Source organism: Triticum urartu, chromosome 6A (genome assembly GCF_056163025.1).
Source record: "Triticum urartu cultivar PI428250 chromosome 6A, HENAU_Tu73, whole genome shotgun sequence".
Classification (NCBI taxonomy): domain Eukaryota; kingdom Viridiplantae; phylum Streptophyta; class Magnoliopsida; order Poales; family Poaceae; genus Triticum; species Triticum urartu.
In genome coordinates, this window is record NC_141878.1 from 551700838 (window position 1) to 551719168 (window position 18331).

Genomic DNA, 18331 nt, shown 5'->3' on the forward strand with positions numbered 1-18331 from the left:
TACCTCAAACAGACGGGACCGGACAGGATAGGGTCGTACGATGGAGTTGGCCTTACCTCTTATGAGCAGGTCGCGTGCTCGTCCTGGTTTGTCTTTTGAGCTTTTGAATGAGCAAGGACGACATGAGGATTTTTGGTGGTGTACTCACATGTGCTCTATCTAACTGACTTCTTGAGTGCTCTGTAGTGGCTTGGGTGATTAGATGGCTGGGTTTGTTGTTTTTGGCTCTTTTTGACTTGCGAAGGCCACGTGTCGGTGTGGCCCGTACTGCAACAGCGAGGTCAGAGGAGTGGATGAGCATGGCATGGTGAGGTGGGTTTCGTACGTGCGTCTGGTCTACCTAGGTGTGTTGCACTCTGGTGCATTGACGGTCCCAGTTGTAATTTCGGCTCATGTTAGAGCAACTCCAGCGAGCTGACCCAAACGGACGGCGTTTTTGTTTGTTTTCTGTTTGTTTCGGTCGGCCAGGCGGACATGGATGTCCGCTTTCGCGTTTGGGCCCATTTTAACGGTGCTAGAAAAAAAATAACGCATGCATATTAAAAAAGAAAAACAACATTAATAAAACATAAAGCTGGCCACAAAGGCCGGCGAGAGTCCACGTGTCTATATTTGCATTTAAAAAAATTAAAAAGAGCCTAAACTACGAGGCAGCGCGCTGCCCTAGGCGGTGGCGTCGTCGTCGTCCTCGGGGTCCGTGAGGTCGAGCGTCGGCGCCGGCCCGGCCCAGGAGAACGCTGTGTTCCAGAGCGCGGTCATGTCGGGCACAGGCGGTGCCGGCGCGGGGGGCTGTGCGGCCGCCTCTGCAGCCGCGGCTTGGCGCTGCTCCTCCTCGAGGTCGCGCTCGAGCATCTCGAGGTACTCGCCGTCGCGGCGCTCCTCGGCCACCCGGATCTGGCGCCAGTGCTCGAGGTATGCCGCCTTCTGTGCCGGCGTCGCCCCCATCCAGACCGGCGGCGCGCGTACCCACTCACGCACTACTCCCGTCCAGGAGTAGCGCTCGATGGGGGACGGCTCGGGCTCGGGCTCCAGCTGCTTCTCTGACTTGATGAGGCATCGGCGAGGGGACGGCGAGGCCACCGGCGGCACCACACAGTCGCCCGACGCGGGGAGGGCAAGTGCCTGCGCCATTGCCGCCTCGTAGCAAGCCTCCTCTTCCTCCGTCGCCTCCGCCCTGCGCCGCTCGTCCTCCTCGATCTCCTGGTAGACGGCCGCAAGGGCCACCTGGTAGGCGTTCTCGGCCGCCTGGTCCTCCTCGCGGACGATGAGCGGCGGCGGCGGCTCGCTCCGGTCGACCTCGCGCACGCCCCGTCGCCTCGCCTCCTCGTGCTCGAAGGCGAACCACCTCGCCCAGTTGGGCGAGTCGGATGCGTAGGCCGGCTCGCGGTGCTGCTCCGGCGTCAGCAGCGCCCGCCGGCACCGCACCTCCTCCGCGTGAGCCCTAGCCGTCCGCAGCGTCGCCGGCACTGGGATCCTATCTGGATCCAGATGCCAGTCGTGCGGCAGGGTCACGTCGGGGTATGGCAGAGGCTGGCGGTGCCGCCAGTGCCACTCCGCTTGGTGCACTGTCACATTCATGCGCTGCCTCTGCCGGCGAGGCGCCGGCAGAGGCGGGAGGAACTCTGCGGGGAAAGGGGTGGCGGGGGCCTTGCCCTTGGCCTTGCTGCTGCCGGCGCCGGAGAAGAGCCCCATCTCGCTGAGGTTCTGATGGCTAGGGTTTCTGGCGATGGGGGAGCAAAGCTTGCCAGATGTGGATGGCGAGTTTGAATGGGGACGACCCTGCCACACGGTTGGCTTAAAAAAGGACGAGCGACGTCGCTTACGCGTGCGCCTGATTCCACTGTTCTAGGGATAGAATAGGTTCATCTGGTGGTGTGTATTAGCTGGTTAACAACTCTTCAACTGCCGACGGTTCCGCCCAGAACAACTGACCAAAGATAATCGTCTCATGTGAGATCTTAGAACTCCAACCCCCTGGGTGTTGGCAGTTCAGGAGTATCAGCGGTTTCACTAAAATTGTAACGTAGTGCAAGATCAGTATGCTGCCTGATATGCATCAGAAAGAAGGATTAGGCATACGTGGCGGCAGCTCTTGTGAATGCAGTGTGATGTATAAATCTGAAAAGAGTTGGTTAATGCCTTAATGGAGTACTGGGGGATTTAGCATAGGCTTGGTTGGATCTTGAGCCTTTCTAATTGATGCTTCTGCAGTGACATCTCGGCATGTAAAAAGTAGCGTGTTATTTTCTGACAAATTACAAAATGGAGGGTGGTCAAACTTTTTTTATGACAGTAATGGCGGCGAGCTTTCAGGTTCAGGAGCTAAAATTCTAGATAAAGTCAATCCGTACCAATTTAATATACTCCTTGTTACTCAAACGGATGTATCTAGCATCGTTTGAACGACAAGTAATTTCGGACGGCGGAAGTATGTTGCAATAGCCATGTTACTCATGGAAGATATCAAACAGAACATACTATTTTTCATAAAAGGTGCAGCAGAATAAGGAATCAGATTCACGTGGAGGAAAATTAATCACATGAGATTCTTCAGCTTTCAGGTTCAAGAGCCAAAATTCTACATAAAGTCGACCTGTATAAACTGCCAAGAATCTCATACATGTAATATAAATTGCAATAGCCATGGCACTGGCAGGTACTAGGGATCAAAAGAAACATATGTTTTTTTTTTCACAAAGTGCTGCAGAATAAGGAATCCGATTCATGAACAAGCACACACTGATCCTCATGTTTTGTATCTATATTTATCACACCAATTCCTTCGTTGCAAAATAGATGACTCAACTTTGTACTAACTTTAATCCAAAGTTAGTGCAAAGTTGTGTCATCTATTTTGAGACGGAGGAAGTACCTATCATCCTGTGATCTATTCACTCCGATTCATAATATAAGAGTGTTTTTTGACAATAGTGTAGTGTAAAAAACGCTTTTATATTATGAGACAAAGTATCTGCCTATCTATATCAATATATCTATCATACTTTGCATAGCTGCTTCATCTATCCTGGGGGATGCACTCAACGTACGACCTGGGGAGCTCGACGTAGCCCTTGGTGAGCAAGTCGACGCGTATCTTGGCGATGACCAACCGCGAGTTGTTGGGCCCACACCTCTTCGTCTCCTCGTCTAGCGTCCGCCTCCGCTCATCCAGCCACACCAGCGGATCCGCCCCGGCAGGCGGTTCGTCCTCGGCGGTGGAGGTCAAAAACCAGTTGGCGAACTTGAAGGCGTCGATGATGGTCTCGTCGTCCAGGCGAACCATGCCTTCGGGGGTCGGGGTCGCGGTGGAGGGGTCGTACTCCCTGAAGATCCTGTCGGCCGCATCGTCCAGCTGAAGCTCGTCCAGCGCCGCCGCCTCGGGGAAGCTTAGCAGACTTTTCTTGAGACTCTCCCGCCGCATAGCGAGGTCGGCCAGCGAAGGGAACGACGCCTCACCCGCCCCGGCGTCGGGGACATCGCCGGAGCCGGGCGCCTTCCTTTTGATGCCGGGCATTGGTGGGCGGATCTACTGGCTACTGGCTCGCCGCGGAAAGTGGGAGGGATTTTGGGGCGGTGAAGGCGGCGGTGTCGTCTCGATCTATATTAAGCCGGGAACTTAGGACCTTTTTTTATTCGAAGAGAGGTCGACTCGGTGTCGGTGGTCTGCTCTAGTCCGTCGCCGCCATGGACTCCCTGACCAGGCTGCAGCTGGGCCAGGCCCACGATCTAAATTCTCTGTAAATTGAAGTCGATGGGCCCTAAGTTCAATAAAAAAATAGAAAAATAAGTGAAGGTTACCCCTTGCAGGGACTGGGGTCAATTTTGGTGGACTGGGAGTACGTCAAGTCAAGTGGCACGACGTGTCGCGTGCTGAGCGTTCTCCCTGGATTTCGTTTTTCACTTTTTTGTACGTGCTTTAGGTTTCGGATGAGTATTTTTTTGGGGGTTTTGGTTTTCTTTCGGCTTTTCCTAGGTTTTGGATGGAAAAATATTGCATAAAAAAATTTGTGCTTGCACGAGAAGCACATAAAGGGGAAACAAATTTGTGCTTTCCACAAGAAGCAAATATCATGGAGGCACAAATTTACTTTTTTGAGAAGCATAATTGTGCTTCTTGAAAAGAGAAAAAACTGTGCTTTCATGAGAAGAACATATTTGCTTCTCGTGGAGGAACTAATTTGCTTCACTGATGTGCTTCTAAAAACTATGATTCCACAAAAAGCACATTTGCTTCTCCTGAAAGCACAGATTTTCTTATGTGAGAAGCACAACTATGCTTCTAGAAAAAGAAAAATAATGTGATGTGCTTCTTTAAAAAGGGAAAAATATGCTTCCATAAGAGGCATGAATTTGTTTTCGCGAGTTGTGCTTCCCAAAAAAGGGAAAAGGGTGAAAAAACCGTAACCATGCTTTCGGCTTTGGTTTTTTCTCTTTCTTTTGTTTCCTTTTTGTTGCCATTTTTTTATTTTCGTTTCTTTATTGCTTTTTGTTCTTTCTTTAGGAGGGGTGGGTTCTAAAAAAAGTTCGTCGCAACCTATTATTAATTTCAAATATCTTGACGTGAAAATTTCAACAGTGAAATGGTTCAGAATTTGAATGCATGGTTTAAGAGATAAATCGTTTTGAATAAACAAATCTACAAGAAAAGAAAAAACTAGCAGGTTGCGACAAATGCACATGATTTCGTGAGAGCACACAGGTCAACCCATCTCAAGTGTGAACCAGACGGCTTTGAGAACTTTTGTTTTCTTTTGTACTCCCTCCGTTCCTTTATATAACGTGTATTTGTTTTTTGAAAAGTCAAATGAGTGCAAGTTTGACTGAGTTTTTAGAAAAACTAGTAGAATGCCCGTGCGTTGCTACGGGCTACAATGCATATAAGTAAATAAATAAATGATTAAGGTCGTCTTCAAGGTCGAAGTTCATTTTTCTCTCGTACGTCCGGACGTGTACAGATGCCCAGCGGGCTCGCCAAAATTGAACCGTTTGTCTGGGATCCCCCAAATCCAAACCATATGTGTGAGAGAAATGTGGTTGTCCGGACTATCCGACATGTTGTCTCCAACACGCGGGCCCAACACAAAAGGAAACCAACCCATGACTCACCCTTTTCTTTTCCTACAGGACCATTCTCTTCCGGCTCGGTTTCCCACCACAGGGACATTTCTCGTTGGAGCCCTCTCCTTCAAAACCCACCTCACTTTCACCATGCGTCTACTATGACAAAGAAATGTTCATGTGTTTTTTTAATAAAGAATTGTTCATGTGTTACTATGGGTAGAAGGCGAGAAATACCACGAGCACATTACAACAAGTGCTAAAGTGCCTCTCGCATATCCCACCTTCCCATTAACCATTGCGATTCTCTAACATGCTTAAGTTTTGACAATTAAATGAGGAGGGAAAATTAAAGCACTCTCAAAGTGAAGTAAATCATATGATCCGATAGTTAGCTGTATTTTGTTTTAATTATAAGAAAACATCGTACTGGGTCGATGAACCCCTTTCTTTGATGTAATCTCATAAATAATGCAAGAGAGCCATGATGGCCTTCCTTAGAAAAACACAATGCTACCCAAATCCCACTCCAATGCCTATTGCAACAGGTAGGACAAAAAACGATCATAATCAACCTAATAAAAAGGCGTAAGACAAAAATAGATCTTAATCAACCTAACCGAATTCCCATGTGTTGCCACGAAACAACAAAATATAGGATAATTAAATAAATATTCTAATTGGGAAATGTGCATCGATTCGTTCATCGATCTCCTCTAGTTCTCTTGCTTGGCGACGTCACCATGAAGCTCATGCGTGAGCGCGAAAACACCCGAAGTTCGGGGGCTCTTGTATGTAGCAAGATCAACCGGGCCTATTTTGCGGTGGTCGACGCGCGTCGGCACGTCCATCTTCATCTCTTGCCGCATTGGAGATGCCGGGAGGACTGGTGATGGGAGAGATGGTACCGTCAGAGAAGAGAAAAGAAGAAGGCGAGCAGGCAAGCCGATCATGTGTGTTACTTTTTTTTCCTTTCCCCTCAACGGGTGATATGTGTGCAATTCAAATTGGCCACAGGACAATAAAACATATAGTATACCATTATTCAAACATATAGCTCTCATCATGTATACTTCTCCAAGCAAGCTCACCTTCTCCTCCTCCAATCATTCATCCATGCACGGGAAAGCAGAAAGGAACTCTATTCTTCGTCCGTTGGCCGTGGCGGCATTAGTGATGTCCGACCACCTCCCCGTCCTGAGAGTGTTCGCTCTAACACCAGATCAGAGTTTGCCAAGTGAATCCACCGTGCCTCCGTTTCACTGAGTAATATGGAGTATGATTCAACTATATTTGTTTAATCTAATTTTTAAAAAATTTGCAATTTCTAAGCATGCAGTCCGGATTCCAGCTAACATAACCTACAAAATATTGTGTTTATTCTTACGGAAAAACAACACTGAACTAATTCAGTTGCAAAATGTTGTATTTATGCATCCTATGCAATTGAACCATTTTGCTTTTTCTTTCTTAATCTCACAAAAGAACATGTACAAGGAGGCATGATGAAAAAGGAAAATTCTTTATACCCAATATGACACGGGTCAGTCGTACACTCACATCAGAATTTGAAAACTAAAAGTACATTATGTTGATATGGTACAGATAACCAATCTACTCATGTCTCCTTAGGCCTTGTACAATGAGAGATGCTTAGGGAGGTGCTTAGAAAAATAAATTAGGTTTTTCTGAAGCACCGGTGCCTATTTCTATAGAAGAGACGCTTAGTTAAGCGTCTACCCTGTACAAATAAGCACCGGTGCTTAAGGAAATCCTGGTTTATTTCTCTAAGCACCTCTCCTAAGCACCTCCCATTGTACAAGGCCTTATTGAACCTTTCCCATCCCACTCATCACACATACTATATCCCCCATTTTCAGTTCACAAAAATGAATATATGTTTGCACTACCAGGAATACCTGGGGCCACTAATCCATCACCAGCTTCAAGATGATACTGCTATTTTATGTAGCTTATAAGATAATGAACAAAAAATAACTGCAAGTTCCTTATACTATGAAGTTAAACCAACATGACTTGATCCATCAATACAAAAAAAACTGAACTTGTCACCGACGAAAGTGGAGAGGGAGAAAAGTACTTACTTCCACGATATTTTTCAACAGCTTGTGTCTTTAGCTATAAGATAATAAGCGACCCTAAACTCGATAAGATCATAAGCTATAACAATTATTAGCTAATAGTGGATCAAATATTAAGATTTATTGATCCATAAATGTTTCCAAATCTGGTTCATGGGTTCATCTCGAGAATATTCAGAGGATATTTGCCATGGCGTTTCGATGCCTTCAACCAACGCTCCTGAAAATTCTATAGAACATCATAAGCTGTTGGATCATCAATTTTTGAATGCAAGTCATACCATGGTTCCCTAGGGCCGCGGGCATCATCTGACTGCAAATGGAGGACAAGGATAATTACTTTCAGTTTCCCTAAATAAAACTTTCAGAACAACAATTCAAATTAACACTAAGCATAGGAGAAGATGTAACTATTCTTCCTGTCTATTATGATCTCATTGCAGTGATTAAGAACCAAACATAACATAAGTTTCCTACTCCTGTAAAAAAATAGACTCCAATAGCTGTTACATGAGAAGCTGCAAAAATACACAAGTACACGACAAAGGAGTCAGACACTTACAACAAAGTTTGGATAGTAAAGTTTGAAGCTTGCCCAGGTATGTCGTAGCCTCTGATAAAAGCAACTATTTTTCTCCTATCAGCTCGAGCATCAACATCCACGACAACTGTTTTCTCGTGATGACTATAAGCTTTCTGTTCTCTCAAACAAAATTTGGACTACTTCTCTCAAACAAATTTTGGACAATAGTGAGAAATAGTCTCTGAATATTATCTACTCTCTCAGTCCCGAAATACGTGTCTCAACTTTTTACTAACTTCAGTACAAAGTTGTACTAAAGTTGAGACACTTATTTTGGGACGGAGGGAGTAGGTCACAGCTGCATATTTAATTTCAGATGATAACCACAGATATAATGGTGAATTTTTAGCACATATTTAATTTAAAAATCTGTGAACCTTGGCCAACGGGGATGTATGTACCTTGTTTGGGATAGCTTAATCAGCCCAAGGCTTCTTCGATAGTCGGGCGCGAAGATCTGGGTGCTCAGGCGGCTGGTAAGCCAGACAACTTCTTCATCTACAAATAGAAGAGATAGTTTGTTTCTGTTCAACCAACTCGACTGAAGATTGGAGGAAGGAAAGAGAAGGGGAAAAACAAAACCTCGGTGGTGCAGAACAATGGCAAGCATGGGGTGGAGCATCCTCGTCGAGGCCGTGCTGGCCGGTCACCGGCTAATGTCACTGCTCTGTGCAGCCATGCTCGCCTATGCCTACTCCTCATGCACATCAAGTTGTCGACCTTAAGTCCAGCCTGCTTCTTTTTTTCTCTTTCCAACCAACTTCTTCACCATCTCCAAGTCTGCATCAATTAATTTTCTGTCCAGTTATACGCACAATAATAATTCTCAGCTATGTTAAGGTGTGAGGTTGTCAACTAATTGACGAACATAAACTATATGCAACTCAAAAGCAGAGTGTTCAAAATAAGCAGAGAGGCACAGTTAACATTGATACTGAATTAATGAGTCTCTGCTGCCAAGTCAACCATGTGCATACACAATAGCCTCTTATAGGACGAGGTGAGTACTAACCCGACCTTGTTTTTTAGAGCACGCAAATTGCTTACAATATTTATTATAGAAGGAGAAAGCAAGTAATGTTACAAGAGAGCTGTCGTAATAATAGGAACACCAATAATACATCACTCCTAGATACAAATGGAACTACTCCCACATGCAGCAACTCCGGTTCCTCTGGCCAGCTTCCAAAGAAGCATATCAGATAAGATTTGAGTGGTCACATATTAGTGTTGGCAAATAATAAAGGCTCCAGACGGTTAACATGACCATAGAATCAAAACATCACCGCTTCTTCTTTGAAATGAGGACCTTGCTCGTGATCCACCACTCTACCAAGACATCAAAGACCAAGGGGAGGATGATGGTGTTCTCCAATCAGACATCCTCAAGGCAACAGTGCCACCCCTGCCTCGAGTAGATGCATTGCATTAGTAGTGAGATATCTAAGAAGTATGGCCAGCACAGTCCTTGCATTGGTCGCAGAGGAAACACACTAACCCCGCCATTAGAGTCAAGGAATGAATGGTATTGAGATATATATCTAAGTACATAATGTATGGTAATATGAAAACGTTGAATGCTGAAACCCCAACAAAACAGTGCATTCACACCTAGAATTTTTCTTGCAAAGTAAGTTATCTACCTATCCTGCTCATCCACTTAACGCACCACTCTATTAGCGATACTACCTAGAGTATTGGTCTAGTTCCTCTAGCAATGGTAAATTAAGAAGAACCCAAGAACTCCTGCAAGTGTAGGATCAAAATGTTGATGTCATCTGCAAGTGCAGGATCAAAATGTTGATGTCATCTATAGGAAATTGCTTTCGAAAGCCTGTATGAGCGGAAAAGGGGGTGTTGTTCATACCTTAGATGGATCGGCCTGAGCCTTCTTCAAGAGGTTGGCACCGAAGCTCCTGGTGATTGGGTGATTGATCCCCGTCGGCAGTTGGATCTTGCTGTTGCAGTGAACAAGACAAGATTCAGTTCAGTCCAAAGAACGGAAGAACAAAAAAACAGAACATTATTCGATCCTTGCGCTGATTTTCTTACCCGTCGAGGACGTTCACGTGGAGAACGTCGCCGATGTCCCCGAGCACCCGTCTGTTTCCTCTCACACAGGGGAGGCCAGCGCTGGCGCCGGCGTCCTTCTGCTTCCCTGTCGGGCCTGCGGCACCTGGACATCACGAACGAGAAACATGAGTAAAGATCAAGGAATTGCTAGTTGACACACGAATCGGGCAAGAAACTCTCTCGCATCAGACTGTCCTGGTTGGAAACATTATTAATGAAAATTTGGTCTTGACGAATTATACTATGAACATCAGAACTCAACTGAAACAAAGCCGTGAGAAACCTAACGGCGCAGCCAGGACCGAATCGAGAATCCCTAGAGCGGTCGTTTCCCATGCAGCGCGGCGAGAAAGAGAGATTATGTTGATGGGCGGACAGGCGACTCACCTCTGTTGGCTGGCCATGGAGCGACTGCCGCGTGCTGGTTATGCGCCTGGTCGCCATGGGGATTGTCCCAGGGAGGTGCTTCTGGCGAACCCTGCCCCCGATTCCTCTCTGCTCCTACTGCTACATGTTCTCTGGTGGGGAGGAGGTGCGATGTTGACTTGTGGAAGCCCTAGAACGGGAAGGGGCAAGACGTTGGACGGCGGAGGCATGGAACTGTGGTCCCGTGATGGCGGCGGCGGCAGCGCCATCCCATAGCCACAACCTAGCAAAAATATCAAGGAGGATAGGATCGAGAGAGGAGTTGGCGGCGTACTGTTTTTTTTCTTTTTCGAGAGAGGAATCAAATGACCCATTCTCATATAATAGTAATGATTTATGATTGATCAAATATTGATCGTGATTTATTCATTTCCATATAAAAGTTACCAAATACTACCCAATTTTTTTATGCTTGATTAAAGATTGATCATGAATTATTCCTTTCCATATAAAAGTTACCGAAATTTGATCTTACTGGCATATAAATTTGGTTTAAATAGATCATGGGTAAAATTCCGTTATTTGTTTCCTTAAAATTTGTTATTTTATTTCCTAAAGTAAATTGCATTGATGGGAGGAATCAGTTGATTTAGGTAAGTTAGGAAAGTTAGACCTGTGATCTTTTGTATCTTAGGAAAGTGTTGGTTTACAAGGAAAGAACGGAGACGAAAATAAACCCGTAGAAAAGGGATGGGGGAGGGGACGAAAAAACCAGACGAAAAAAAACCAGACGAAAGTGGTGGGACTATTCAACCAACTCGTCCATTAGGAGTAGAGATCAAAGATTGATCGTGATTTATCCATTTCCATATAAAAGTTACCAAATACTACCCCATTTTTTTATGCTTGATTAAAGATTGATCATGAATTATTCCTTTCCATATAAAAGTTACCGAAAATTGATCTTATTGGCATATAAGTTTGGTTTAAATAGATCGTGGGTAAAATTCCGTTATTTGTTTCCTTAAAATTCGTTATTTTATTTCCTAAAGTAAATTGCATTGATGGGAGGAATCAGTTGATTTAGGTAAGTTAGGAAAGTTAGACCTGTGATCTTTTGTATCTTAGGAAAGTGTTGGTTTACAAGGAAAGAATGGAGACGAAAATAAACCCGTAGAAAAGGGGTGGGGGAGGGGACGAAAAAACCAGACGAAAAAAAACCAGACGAAAGTGGTGGGACTATTCAACCAACTCGTCCATTAGGAGTAGAGATATATCAACATTCACAATAAGAAATTTATATCATTTGATCCATCACGAAAAGTAGTTTCATATTCCTGCTTTTTTCTGCTTTCTTTTTATTTTTTCTTTCTCTCACATTTTTTCATAAATTCAACAATTTTTGAAAAAATATTCGAATCTTGGCAAATTGTTCTTTTTTAGAGTAAAAATAACCAAAAGTTTCAAATTTTCTTTGCGGTCTAATATTTTAGGATTTTAAAATTGTTCACTTTTATCAAAAAATATTATACAAATCTTCAAATTTGGTCAAGACTTTTTAAAATAATGTTAAAACATTTTTTAAATGTTCTTGTTTTCAAAAATTTAAATATATCATGCTTAAAAAGGACAAATTTGAAAAAAGGATCGCATTTTCAAATTGTGTTCAGAATTATAATAAATCCTTTTTTCAAAAATTGTTCAAAGAGTAAAAAATCATGTCTTCATAACATATTCAAGATTTTTCATAAAATATTTACATGTTCAAAAATGTTTGAGATTTTATAATTTTATTCACAATTCTAAAAAAGGTTTGTGTTCCAAAAAGTAATCGCTTTTCCAAAGAAAAATAATTATTTTGAAGTTTCCAAAAATGTCCCGCGCTGCCTATTACCACTTCTGTCCTGGTTTTTTTAGTCCCCCTTGTATTTAGGGTCATATTTCAACCATGATTTTAACTAATAAAATATATGTTATACATAGCAAAATAATATTCATTGAAACTATGTTCAAATATGAATCAGCCGGTATAATTTTTGTATACATGCATTGACATTTTATTAGTTAAATCTTTGGCCAATAAATACGAAGGCTAGGCACGCACGCTCACTTTTTGGGAAATTTTCGCTGTTCAAAGTTCAAACTAAGGTCGGCCCAGTTGGGGGGCACCTTGTGTGAAGGAGCTCGAGCTGTCGCGTGAGCGACATATATGACCTCTCATGCAGCTTAGACACTGCAACCATAGTCTTCATTTCCCGATTCTCATATCCACACTACTACATGCAACACAAAATTCATCTATGTACATTGCTAGACTATCTACTCGTCATCAGATATGTCGATGACGCCCTTGCAGAAGCCGTCGACCTTGTTGTTATTGGCAGCGAGGCAAATTTCCGGCGCGTCTTTATCGTCTCCTCGACTGCAATGAGCTCCTCACGCGCCATGTCCACCTCGTGGATGTAGCGGCGGCTTCCCTCGCCCTCAAGCTCCGGCTGGATGGACTCAATGATGGTCTGCTGCTCTGCCGCCTCCTCTACTTGTGCGACACCGAACTCCACCAGCGCATCCTCAATGGCGAATTCGGTCTGCTCCAACGTTATTACACATCGGTAGGCAAACTCAGGCAACGGTAATATCTGTTCCGAGCAGCCATCCTAGGCAAAAGTTATTACACAATGCCTCCTCTAGGGCCATAAAGTGAAGTGATATGTAGTCGAGGCTCACACATGAGTTACGCCACAACATAATATCAAAACATTGAACTTTACTTAATTTCACATGGTTACTAACAACAAGGTTTCTCCCAAGTCCTCAAGAACCTAACGGACTACTCAGAAGACATCATATAGACATGATCAGTGGAGGTGATGATATGATAAAAAAAATAACATACAGATATTTCACCGATTAATCCTCTAAGCATCAAATGCAAGTAGTAATGTATACCCGGAGGTGATCTCATCAACTAATCTGAAGTAATAGTTCATAGGTTGAAAAGTAGGGTTGGAGACGGATGATGATTGGAGTGGTTCGTGTGGTGATGATGATATAACGATGAATTGAGTGTTGGTGATGTCGATGGCTTTGATTCCCCACCCCAAGAGGAAGGATCCTAGAGAATCAACCCTTGGGAGGAAAACCTGCTCCGCTCGGTTTCCGCCTCGAAGATAGCGGCGAAAAAATCCGGTAAAATAGAACTGAGGGTTTTGGGGTAAAATAGGATTAGGGGTTCCCTGTGGGACCCACCCGCCGTTGTCTCACGACCCAAGGCCTGGACGGATGGGCCCCATAGGGGCCTCCTCGACACATGTATGCCCCTGACTCTCTTCCCATGAGAAATTTTTAATTATTTTTCCATTTTCTTTCTAGCTCCGCAAATATATTTTGTTCACTCTTCCTTATGTTAGTGCTTTTCTACAACTTAACGACAATTTCTTCTCCTCCGGTACAATATGCAAAATAAGATAGAAAGGTATGAGAATTATGTGATATTATAAAACATGTATAAAAATGAGTAATTTATACTAAGAAATGGTGATGCAAAATGAACGTATCATTGCTCTCAACAAAGTTCTTGCAAAGCATGGCGAGAAAGAAGTTCATGAAGAAGCAAACAAAGTGTTTGAACTTATTGACAACTTTCTCAAAGAGCAAGGCAAGAGGGAGTTCTTCAAGAAGCTTCTAGAAGTTTTAGATTTAGAGGCATAACAAGACTAAAGATCATCTCTTGTTGCTGCTCTAGTCTAGGTGGGTAATCTAGTCCTTCTTTCAAACTACTAGATAACCTATTGCGTCATTGGCGCAGAGACCAACTGCAGGTTGATCTTGTCCATCTTTGAGCATCTAGTCATGTCTTCACTCTTTTCCCTTTTCGTATTTTAGAATATTCGTTTTGCTTGTAGCGTAATATACATTTATTACCAAGGATTGTAAAATTGCTTGTTTCCATTTTTTTAGCTTAATATTCACGCATGGGCATAAAACGACTGCAACCGGGGTCAAGAGGGGTAGTTTGGCCAGTTGCCTATCCACCATTAGACATGCAACTACAAGCGTTATAACCCGACTGCAATTTCATGGGCACAAAGCGACTACAACTAAGGTCGAAGGGTGAGTTGTCAGGCTAGACATTCAACTAGAACCATTGTATTTTGACCGCAACTAGACTGACACAAAGCAACTGCAATTGGGGTCGGTGGGGAGGTTGTCGGGACCTGTTGCATGTCCACCACTAGACATCCAACTGCAAACGTTGTAACCCAACTGCAACTCCACGGGCACGAAGCTACTACAATTGAGGTCTGAAGTGAAGTTGTTGGGGCCAGTGAAGGAAATATGCCCTAGAGGCAATAATAAAGTTATTATTTATTTCCTTATTTCATGATAAATGTTTATTATTCATGCTAGAATTGTATTATCCGGAAACATAATACTTGTGTGAATACATAGACAAACCAAACGTCACTAGTATGCCTCTACTTGACTAGCTCGTTAATCAAAGATGGTTATGTTTCCTAACCATAGACATGTGTTGTCATTTGATTAACGAGATCACATTATTAGGAGAATGATGTGATTGACATGACCCATTCCATTAGCTTAGCACCCGATCATTTAGTATGTTGCTATTGCTTTCTTCATGACTTATACATGTTCCTATGACTATGAGATTATGCAACTCCCGTTTGCCGGAGGAACACTTTGTGTGCTACCAAACGTCACAACGTAACTGGGTGATTATAAAGGATCTCTACAGGTGTCTCCAAAGGTAAATGTTGGGTTGGCGTATTTCAAGATTAGGATTGGTCACTCCGATTGTCGGAGAGGTATCTCTGGGCCCTCTCGGTAATGCACATCACATAAGCCTTGCAAGCATTGCAACTAATGAGTTGGTTGCGAGATGATGTATTACGAAACGAGTAAAGAGACTTGCCGGTAACGAGATTGAACTAGGTATTGAGATACCGACGATCGAATCTCGGGCAAGTAACATACCAATGACAAAGGGAACAATGTATGTTGTTATGCGGTCTGACCGATAAAGATCTTCGTAGAATATGTGGGAGCCAATATGAGCATCCAGGTTCCGCTATTGGTTATTGACCGGAGACATGTCTCGGTCATGTCTACATTGTTCTCGAACCCGTAGGGTCCGCACGCTTAAGGTTTCGATGACAGTTATATTATGATTTTATGCATTTTGATGTACCGAAGTTTGTTCGGAGTCCCGGATGTGATCACGGACATGACGAGGAGTCTCGAAATGGTCGAGACATAAAGATTGATATATTGGAAGCCTAAATTTGGATATCGGAAGTGTTCCGGGTGAAATCAGGATTTTACCGGAGTACCGGGAGGTTACCGGAACCCCCCGGGAGGTATATGGGCCTTAGTGGGCTTTAGTGGAAGAGAGGATAGGTGGCCAGGGCTGGGCCGCGCGCCCCTCCCCCCTAGTCCGAATAGGACAAGGAGAGGGGGCGGCGCCCCCCTTCCTTCTCTCTCTCCTCTTTCCCCCTCCTGAATCCTATTCCAACTAGGAAAGGGGGGGAATCCTACTCCCGGTGGGAGTAGGACTCCTCCTGGCGCGCCCTCCTCCTGGATGGCCGCACCCCTCCTTTGATCCTTTATATACGGGGGCAGGGGGCACCCCTAGACACACAAGTTGATCCACGTGATCATATTCTTAGCCGTGTGCGGTGCCCCCTTCCACCATAATCCTCGATAATATTGTAGCGGTGCTTAGGCGAAGCCCTGTGACGGTAGAGCATCAAGATCGTCACCACGCCGTCATGCTGACGGAACTCTTCCCCGACACTTTGCTGTATCGGAGTCCGGGGATCGTCATCGAGCTGAACGTGTGCTAGAACTCGGAGGTGCCGTAGTTTCGGTGCTTGATCGGTCGGGCCGTGAAGACGTACGACTACATCAACCGCGTTGTGCTAACGCTTCCGCTGTCGGTCTACAAGGGTACGTAGATCACACTCTCCCCTCTCGTTGCGATACATCACCATGATCTTGCGTGTGCGTAGGAAAATTTTGAAATTACTACATTCCCCAACAGTGGCATCCGAGCCTAGGTTTTATGTGTTGATGTTATATGCACGAGTAGAACACAAGTGAGTTGTGGGCGATATAAGTCATACTGCTTACCAGCATGTCATACTTTGGTTCGGCGGTATTGTTGGACGAAGCGGCCCGGACCGACATTACGCGTACGCTTACGCGAGACCGGTTCTCCCGACGTGCTTTGCACATAGGTGGCTTGCGGATGACAGTTTCTCCAACTTTAGTTGAACCGAGTGTGGCTACGCCCAGTCCTTGCGAAGGTTAAAACAGCACCAACTTAACAAACTATCGTTGTGGTTTTGATGCGTAGGTAAGATTGGTTCTTGCTTAAGCCCGTAGCAGCCACGTAAAACTTGCAACAACAAAGTAGATGACGTCTAACTTGTTTTTGCAGGGCATGTTGTGATGTGATATGGTCAAGACATGATGCTAAATTTTATTGTATGAGATGATCATGTTTTGTAACCGAGTTATCGGCAACTGGCAGGAGCCATATGGTTGTCGCTTTATTCTATGCAATGCAATTGCGCTATAATGCTTTACTTTATCACTAAGCAGTAGCGATAGTCGTGGGAGCATAAGATTGGCGAGACGACAACGATGCTACGATGGAGATCAAGGTGTCGCGCCGGTGACGATGGTGATCACGATGGTGCTTCGAAGATGGAGATCACAAGCACAAGATGATGATGGCCATATCATATCACTTATATTGATTGCATGTGATGTTTATCTTTTATGCATCTTATCTTGCTTTGATTGACGGTAGCATTATAAGATGATATCTCACTAATTATCAAGAAGTGTTCTCCCTGAGTATGCACCGTTGCGAAAGTTCTTCGTGCTGAGACACCATGTGATGATTGGGTGTGATAGGCTCTACGTTCAAATACAACGGGTGCAAAACAGTTGCACACGCAGAATACTCAGGTTATACTTGACGAGCCAAGCATATACAGATATGGCCTCGGAACACGGAGACCGAAAGGTCGAGCGTGAATCATATAGCAGATATGATCAACATAGTGATGTTCACCAATGAAACTACTCCATCTCACGTGATGATCGGACATGGTTTAGTTGATTTGGATCACATAATCACTTAGAGGATTAGAGGGATGTCTATCTAAGTGGGAGTTCTTAAGTAATATGATTAATTGAACCTAAATTTATCATGAACTTAGTACCTGATAGTATCTTGCTTGTTTATGTTTTATTGTAGATAGATGACCCGTGCTGTTGTTCCGTTGAATTTTAATGCGTTCCTTGAGAAAGCAAAGTTGAAAGATGATGGTAGCAATTACACGGACTGGGTCCGTAACTTGAGGATTATCCTCATTGCTGCACAGAAGAATTACGTCCTGGAAGCACCGCTAGGTGCCAGGCCTGCTGCTGGAGCAACACCAGATGTTATGAACGTCTGGAAGACCAAAGCTGATGACTACTCAATAGTTCAGTGTGCCATGCTTTACGGCTTAGAATCGGGACTTCAACGACGTTTTGAACGTCATGGAGCATATGAGATGTTCCAGGAGTTGAAGTTAATATTTCAAGCAAATGCCCGGATTGAGAGATATGAAGTCTCCAATAAGTTCTATAGCTGAAAGATGAAGGAGAACAGTTCTGTCAGTGAGCATATACTCAAAATGTCTGGGTATAATAATCACTTGATTCAATTGGGAGTTAATCTTCCAGATGATTGCGTCATTGACAGAATTCTCCAATCACTGCCACCAAGCTACAAGAGCTTCATGATGAACTATAATATGCAAGGGATGAATAATACTATTCCCGAGCTCTTCGCAATGCTGAAAGCTGCGGAGGTAGAAATCAAGAAGGAGCATCAAGTGTTGATGGTCAACAAGACCACTAGTTTCAAGAAAAAGGGCAAAGGGAAGAAGAAGGAGAACTTCAGAAAGAATAGCAAGCAAGTTGCTACTCAAGAGAAGAAACCCAAACCTGGACCTAAGCCTGAAACTGAGTGCTTCTACTGCAAGCAGACTGGTCACTGGAAGCGGAACTGCCCCAAGTATTTGGCGGATAAGAAGGATGGCAAGGTGAACAAAGGTATATGTGATAT

General features: G+C 44.2%; 2 protein-coding genes across 2 annotated transcripts; both read right to left on the reverse strand.

Moving 5' to 3' along the window:
* Window positions 1-663: 663 nt before the first annotated feature.
* On the reverse strand, window positions 664-1692 carry LOC147966242 (uncharacterized). Its single transcript, XM_087530765.1, has one exon. The coding sequence runs from the start codon at window positions 1690-1692 to the stop codon at window positions 664-666; it is 1029 nt and encodes a 342-aa protein (XP_087386891.1).
* A 1146-nt stretch (window positions 1693-2838) lies between these two features.
* LOC147966243 (uncharacterized) lies at window positions 2839-3603 on the reverse strand. Its single transcript, XM_087527159.1, has one exon. The coding sequence runs from the start codon at window positions 3512-3514 to the stop codon at window positions 3017-3019; it is 498 nt and encodes a 165-aa protein (XP_087383285.1). The 5' UTR covers window positions 3515-3603; the 3' UTR covers window positions 2839-3016.
* Window positions 3604-18331: the final 14728 nt, after the last annotated feature.

Bases quoted from the DNA above. Each gene is read 5' to 3' on its own strand.
- LOC147966242 (XM_087530765.1), bottom strand. From the start codon at position 1,692: ATGGGGCTCTTCTCCGGCGCCGGCAGCAGCAAGGCCAAGGGCAAGGCC.
- LOC147966243 (XM_087527159.1), bottom strand. From the start codon at position 3,514: ATGCCCGGCATCAAAAGGAAGGCGCCCGGCTCCGGCGATGTCCCCGAC.